We start from the raw sequence: 7784 nt of genomic DNA, 5'->3' as shown, positions 1-7784 counted from the left end.
TTTGCCCTGAACGCACTATTCCTAGGAGAGAGTCAGGCCGGGTCAGGAAAAGAAGGTGGCAGAGACACAGGCCCAGACCCCTGTGGCCTCCATGAGGGGGGGGCCACACCCGGGTCCTGCGCCTGGAATGGGTGGGCCCTTTGCCCTCCGTGCCCAGGTCTGTCCAATTCAGCCTGCAGTGGGCCGGTCCAGGCCAGGCAGGTTCCGGTCCCACCGGAAGCACGTGGCCCCCCACCCCTTGGCGGTTGCCAGGGAGACAGGGCTGTTTACCAGCTGGCCGCAGCCGGGCGCAGGAGGCGGATGGACCTAAGCTGCGAGGTGAGAGGCCTGGCTGTGGGTCCCCAGAAACTGAGAGCCAGGCCTTTTGAGCCGCCTTCCCCAGGGAGCAGAGCCATCCTAGCCGGAGCCTGAGTCTGCAGCAGCCCAACCCCCTTACCCCTCCCCCCGCCCCGGGATGGACATATACAAACCAGTTCCTGGACTGCGATCCAAAGAGAGAAAAGGGAGTCCGGGTCGTGTGCAAGGGGGTATGAGAGCTGCAGGGAGCCTCTCACAGCGCCTTGCCCTTTCCCCAATTCTACCCTCACATTCCAGCCCTTTCTGCAGTCCCCTGACACGCCTCCCTCTGCACTTTAAGCTTTGCTTCCCAGGCCTGCCAGACTGAGGAAATAATAGAGGCCTTTCCCCCACTCCCTCACCCGCCCTTCAGTCTTGGAATCAACCCTAGTTCCCTTCGCAAAGCCTGGCTCTCTTTGGTGGCTTGTGGCTTCCCGCATTCTAATCTCTGGTTTAGGGTAGCGCTGGCAATGGTGGCAATCCTCTCTCACCATCCCTGGGCTTGGTTCCTTTACATAGTTTAATTTTGTAAGCCAGGCTGGGGGACTAAGGGGGTGGTGGCAGCGGGGTAGTAGTAACTGATAAGCAATTTTAAAAGACCAATGCCTGGGTATGTGTCCCGGTATATGCCAGCAGATGGTTCGTAGGTGGCAATATTTTACTGCTTTCGCTGTCGGTTTAGATTTGCATTGTGAAGTACCGTGGTCTGACCCCGTGGTAGCTTATGGCCACCATCGGAAAGCCACGGGAATCTTGCTTTAATTTCTACCCAGTCCCCCTTCCTTCCTGTTCGTGGGGTGATAATCCTAAGGAATGGCCACCTGCCCTTCTGGCAACGTCTTGGAAATGGTGCCCAGTGTTTTGTTTCCTGCTTCCTAGCAGGCCTCTGCTTCCTAGCTATTGTGTTTTAAGTAAACAGGGCCACTTGCCTCTTGCGCTGGCAGCTTGATGGATGCCTACGCCTAGATCTTGTCAAATCGCTTTGTGGTTGAGCGTCTGCCAGGCCTAGAGGTGGTGAAATGAGCCAAGCAGGGATTATGCTGTCGCAGAAGCCTGGACTGAGGGCACAGGGAGCGTTTGAGACCCAGGCTGTGGCCCTAAAGGTGCCGTGGATGCATTTCTCCAAACACCTGTTTTCCTGCAGCATCCTGCCCTTGTTCTGGGAGGGAGGGTGGGAGCTGGTATTCCCTCTATGTGACAGATGGTCTCTCCACTGGGGAGGAGGCAGTGGGTTATAAAAGCAGGTTGGATGTAACGGTTTTACCTGAAGGAGGTGTTAGTCCCTAAATAGCCCTGAGTGGGCTTATGAGAATTAGTCATAATTGAGGTTTTTTTGCCTCTTGAGATAGCTTGCAGTCATGTTATCTTATGACCAGGGTGTCTTGAATATGACACCCCCTGAACATGGCTAATTATATAGGGTACCAAAAGGTATAGCAACGACGCACACACTCAAGTTGGGCGGCTAAAAATAACCCAGCAGAGAGAGCGCCTGTGAGAACACACGACTTTCCTCATCAAAGTTGTTAGGGAGAGGTTTCTAAGTTACCAAACTTCCTGACAGTCAAACCTTCCCCAGGCATGTGTGGGTGTTGGAAGCCAAGCCTGTGATAATTCTGTAGAAGCTGTGGCAAATTAATAGCCATCCCCAAGTGGGGAAGGTGGAGGCTCAGCTAGAGGCCTCTCTTCGGCTCAGCTGGACAGCTATGGTTTTCTCCAGCCACTCTCTGAACAAGAAACCCATGGGGGCGAAATATTCTTCGTAGCTGATCAGGGCAAGTGTTTCTGATGCCAAAACTCGTTGCTTAAGGGAGAAGTTTCTGAACTGCCTGCAGCCAGGCTGAGTATGGAGAATGGAGGAGGGTTTGGGTTGTGGATGGAAAGAGGTGGCCACTGAGCCTTTCAAACTATGGCAGAGGGCTGTAGTGATGACTTAGTGGGTAGAGCACTCGCCAGAGGACCAGAGTGTGCATCCCCACAACACACGTAAATGGCCAGTGGGTGTGTCAGCAGCTCCCCTATAATTCCAGGCCTGGAAGACAGCATTCTCCATAGCAGTCTAGCAAGGGTGGCCAGATGGGTGAGCTTTGGGTCCTGCCTCAGTAAATAAGCATGTGTACCTGCCCACACATGTGCCCACAAACATGCAGAACACGCATACACGCATGACAAATAGAAAAAGAGAATTAAGTGTGAAAAGGAAGGGAACCTTATCTGAGATTCTGAACAGCAGGCTGCCAGGAATACATAGAAGTCATAAAGTTTGGTTCCTGGTGGTCTGGTAAAGAGGAGAACACAGCTTAGAGCAGCAGGGGTCACACATAAGCCCCTCCCGGCTGTTGAGCCCTGAGAAGAGCCATCACCAATACCTTAAGGAAATGCTCTAATGCAGGTATGTGGAACCCACGGGTCTCATGTGTCCCAGGTTAGTTACGAAGGTGGCGTGATAATATTTGTAGATGATGTCATATTGCAGTGTCAAAAGTTAGACACTCCTGTTGAAGAGTAACAAGTAAAAGCACTGACCTAGAACAGAAGCCCAGGACAGGCATACAGTCAACATGACGTCATACCCATCCATTTCATCCCACCCAGGACTGTCCAGCCGAGGCAGAGCTGCCTGGAGTCTACAGACAGTACAGACTGAAAAGTCAAAACAGACGCTCTCTGGGTCTTTATATGGAGGCTTGGCGACCCCTTCGCCAGCACCAGAGCATCCCCTGTGAGGCCTGTCTGGTGGCCAGGGCAGCCCCCTCCCCCCTGTCCTCCCACCAATGACCAAGCTTTGCGCGGAGCTACCTGGCAAGATGAGAAAGAAAACAAAGTCAGGGCAGGATGTGGCCAGCCAAGGGAGGAGGGCTGAGGAAGGCCCAGGGCAGAGGGAAGATGGAAATACCAGAGGGTGGCGTGTCCATAGTGAATGATGCCAAGGCAGACAGTGACCCTTGTCTGGAGACGTGACCTGCTCCTGATGAGTGGAGCTGAGCCTGGTTGCCCTGGAGAATGTCTTAACAGGGTTACTTTCCCTCTTTGAGCAAAGGTGGCCCTGCCCCTAACACCCCCATCTCTGCCTCCGAGGTCTGTTTAGGCCACTTCTTAAGGGAGCTTCCCACCCTGGGGGCCAGCAAGGGCTCTGGAGCTCAGTGCGCTCTGCCTGCAGTAGGACTTCACCAGGACCCACTGTCCCCTGCACACTTTACTAGGTTGGGCCCAATCATATGTCACTGGCGCACAGCATCTCTCGAGTGCGTTCCCGTGCTGGTTTTGTCCCAGCGCAGCAGCCAGAGCTTAGTCTTGGCAAACAAAGGCACCTATGGAAAAAAATTGTCCAACCCCGACTCTGGCTTGCCACATGGCTTGTCCCTCCTCAGCGTGCCCTTTCTGCACACAGGCCCTTCTCCACAAGAGTGAGAAGTAGCCATTGTGTGGCTGCCTTCTTTTCTTCATCGCGGTCATCACGGGCTCGTGGCTGTCACCAGTTTCTCTTCTCACTTTAAGTTCCAGGGGCTTTGGTTCACTGATGTCTTCCAAGTTCCTGTAATGAATGAGTGAGTTACAGCTGCTCCTCCTCCATGTTAGAAACTCAGAGACAGGTTCCCTACTCCAGCCCATCAGAGCTTACTCTCCCAGTGGGCAGTGAACGGCAGAAGAATGAATCCCAATGTCTCATGGCCCTCCCCTTTTCCACCTGCTTCCTTAGGGGTCCTGAGAAGCAATGGCCACAGAAGCCCCTGTGAACCCAGCACCGCCTGAACGCAGCACTGTGGTCAGTACCGCAGCCTATAGCTTCATCTGGCAGCCCAGCCCACTCAGGATGCACGTCATCAGGCCTAAGTCAGCCAAGGGCCGGAAGCGGCCGAATCTGCACAGACCACAAGGCATGGAAGATGGCTCTCCCAGTGCACTGTCCTCTTCACCTCCACCATGTTCCTCCGGGCCGCCAAGCAGCCAGAAACGAGGAGCCTGCGCATCCGTCTCTCCGTCTCAGGGAGCCCCTGATGAGATGCCAGAGCTGCTGCAGCAGGCGCCCATCAGGGCCGCCTCATCTCTCAATAGGTACCCAGTCCTCCCGTCCATCAACAGAAGGAACCTGGAGGAAGGGGCTGTGGACACAGTGGCCAGCAAGGCCAGTTCTCTGCAGCTGGGCAGTGTCCAGGCCCTTTACCAAGAGGAGGCTCACACCACTATAAAGTCAAACCAGGATGACTCCAGAGCCGAAGTCTGTGCCTTAGAGAAGAAATTCATCATTCGAACCAAGAGACATAGTTCCTCCAGGGCCTCAAACATGGAAGAGCCATCAGACCAAGAGCCGAGGCTGCTGCTGGCTATCAGGTCACCCTCAGGCCAAAGGTTCGTGCGCTACTTCAGGCCCAGTGACGACCTACAGACTGTCCTCTCGGTGGCTGAGCAGAAAAACAAAGCCACCTACCAACACTGCAGCATCGAAACGATGGAGGTGCCCAGGAGACGTTTCTCTGACCTCACCAAGTCCCTGCAGGAGTGTGGCATCCTCCATAAGTCCGTGCTGGGCATCTCTCGGGATGAGGGGGAGGGGTGGCCCTGAGCCCACACCACCAGGCTGAGGCCCCAGGTCTTTGAGCAAAGAGCATGTGGGCGAGCTGAAGCCTCCAACGCAGCCTGGTTTCAAGTGCCACATGAGCCCAGTGCAGCTAAGACCCCAGGGCCTTGTCTGTATAGCGTGCCTGTCTTTGGAGTCTGGGACACATCTGCACACAGGCTGAGCCCCCTATTCTCTCCTGCGGCCACAGGGACATTCCACAGCTGTTCCTAGACATGGTGTGGCCAGGACTTGCCCTTTCACAGCTGGCTCCTTCCAGAACCGGCTCTTTCTGGAGCACTTGCTGCCAGTACAGCGAACTCTTGGTCTCTCCAAGCCAACACCTTGCCTTTCTGGGATTCACCTCTTCCCAGAAAGAATTCTAGTCTAGTAAATAACCAGAGTTTCGGAATTCCGGCACTGGCATTGGCTGTAGAGCCTGTATTTGGAAGTAACCTCTCTCCAGAGGTGCAGGAGCAGAGATCCCTGGGGACCCCTGATGGTGTGAGGTGGCAGCAAAAAGAAGAACTGTCTCCTGCTGTCACAGATCCCCCAATGCACCCACATTTCTGAACCATCCTAGAGCTAGCCAGGATAAATAGCCTCCATAGTCACGGACTAGCCAGGCTGGCTTCTGAATGGACTGACTAGTTAGCGCTTCTTGGGAGCATCTGTCCGGCCTACCTGGGCATAGGCAAATTGTTTTTTTCCTGGTCTCAGCGTCTCACCCATGTCAACCATGGAAGGTCTTTGGTGCAACCTCAGTGCATCCTGGTGTCAGGTCCTCCATAGGAGAAGGAAGGTGGCTCCTTCCTGGGCTCCCGTTGAGACCATGCTGTGCAGCTGGCTGGCTGGCATGGAGTACCCCCTGCCCACCTCATCCAGAGCTGCCATAAGCATTGTAGAGTCTTGTTTTTTTTTTTCTGGGGATACAGATCGTTTGCCAAAGTTCTTTTGTATTGCAGGTTCAGCCAGACACCCACAACTCATCTGCATCCCTTTACGGCCAAATCTCCAGTTGGAGTCAGGAACACTGAGACCTTCTGGGCACCTTGTCCCCTTTGGAGCACAAGCTCCACATGGCCTGGGTACTGACTGGTACATGCCCCACACACCCTCAGTACACAGGCAAGGCATGGTTCAGGAGTTCTTGGAGCATCTCAAAGTACTGCTGTTGTTACCTTAGCAACAGGGACATCTTGCCTATGGACAACACCAGTGGTTATAGATGTTCCTTCTAGAACATTGCCCTTTGGAGATAGCAGTGGTTACTCTGAACCCGCTCATTATCCCAGCCACCTCCCATACCATACATATCACTCTAGTCTAGGATATCCCTGAACGTTTGCAAGCTTTACCATCCTGCCTAGCTTAGTGGCTCCTTTGATGGGAAAGGTCAGCTGGCACTGGCTTTGATGTGGGCAGGCCCATGCAGCTGGCCACCTCATCTGCTCAGTGACCATGGCAGAAGGGATTGGTGGCTTGAGCACGGAGCCCTCAGAACATGTATTCCACTTTCCACCAAGTGCCCAGTTCTGCCCCTGATCTAGGAGCCTATAAAGATCACACCTATTCTCTGGTAAGAATAAAGTCCCACTCACCTGGTGATTCCAAGCTTTTAGAATGCTCTAGTGAGGAATATACCATGCTTGATGGCGTGAGAAACTCCTGCATTTAGGGGTTTGCTGCTGCTTTTTGCCTTAGAATTTTGGGGTGGTTGGGGGGAAAGTGGGGAAGCATGAAATATAGGACTATTTTAGGATCTTTTTAGGAGACATGATTAAAGCTAGATTTGAGCCATCATCATAACCTCTCCTTTTTTTTTTTTTTTTTTTTTGGACAAAAGATAATGATAAGAACAATAAAAGCTGATCTGTGTGAGGCACTGTGTGGAGGAGTACATGTTATGTTTTAGCCTAAGACTTGGGCACATGAGTCTCATCTTCAGGTGTCCCCCTGGAAAATCACCTATCCTGCCATTGAAGCCCAGGCTTCCCCTCCCACGCTCAGATGCCCACCACGGAAGCCCCGTCAGCACTGCCCCTGCTTCTGACCTGGCCTGTAGCTGGGAAACAGTCCCTTCAATCTCTCCTGTGGCCTCAGGGACACTCTGGTCTAATGGGTCCTGCTGGGTCAGCACACCCATCCTGGTGGCCTTTGGTAGGCCGACCTCACCTCATTTGTGGTCACAGACCTTTGTCATTTGTTGAATAGACAGTCAACTGAAGGGTCTCCCCTGGGACAGCGTAGAGGTTGACATGAGTAAACCCCAGGAGACTGTGAGCAAACCCACAACTGGATACTCGACCCAACCCTTTCCTTGAGTTGGCCTGACCACCATCTTCAGTGTGGGATTCTTGCAAAAACATGCACTAAAACTCACTGCAGGCAGGGGGTTGGCCCTGAGCATCTGTAGCACTCGTATGAGGAGAAGACACAAAGTATTTATGGATGAACTGCATAGAGAGAAACAAGGCTGTTAACTGCATTTGCTGAGCAGAGATGCACCTTCAAAGGTCCCTGGTCCAAGTTCACACTAATGACCACCTCCCTCCAGGGGTGTGACTCCTGACCAAGGCTGCTTCGGAAGACACCTGTTCCAAGGAAGCATCATCTGGGCTCCCTGGCTCTCTTCCTTACTGCCCTCCATTTAATTTATTTAAATTCTGAGGCCGATTTCGAGTAGGTATCTTCTCAAGGGGATCTAGCAAGCTAACTAGCAAGCCTCTTAATTGTGTAACTCTCATGTCCGGCTGTGGGCGATGAGAGTTGCAGGGCTTTGGGCGTTGGCCCTCTGGTGGCCAGCTGAAGACTCACTTTTCTGATGCATGCTGTGTCCACTCTGGCTCACGAGCAGAGCTTGGGCCTGTTTGAGTTCTAGTTGCCTAGT

At 53.2% G+C, this 7784-nt stretch overlaps 1 protein-coding gene across 1 annotated transcript; it reads left to right on the top strand.

Annotated features, from left to right (window-relative positions):
* Nucleotides 1–192: 192 nt before the first annotated feature.
* Ubxn10 (UBX domain protein 10) lies at nucleotides 193–5319 on the top strand. Its single transcript, XM_051171807.1, has 2 exons — nucleotides 193–318; nucleotides 4037–5319. Exon 2 carries the CDS (start codon nucleotides 4052–4054, stop codon nucleotides 4898–4900), a length of 849 nt encoding a protein of 282 aa, XP_051027764.1. The 5' UTR covers nucleotides 193–318; nucleotides 4037–4051; the 3' UTR covers nucleotides 4901–5319.
* Nucleotides 5320–7784: the final 2465 nt, after the last annotated feature.

This window comes from Acomys russatus, chromosome 29 (assembly GCF_903995435.1).
Source record: "Acomys russatus chromosome 29, mAcoRus1.1, whole genome shotgun sequence".
NCBI lineage: Eukaryota > Metazoa > Chordata > Mammalia > Rodentia > Muridae > Acomys > Acomys russatus.
Note: the sequence above shows the minus strand (reverse complement) of the source record. Positions and strands in the feature narration are given on the sequence as shown.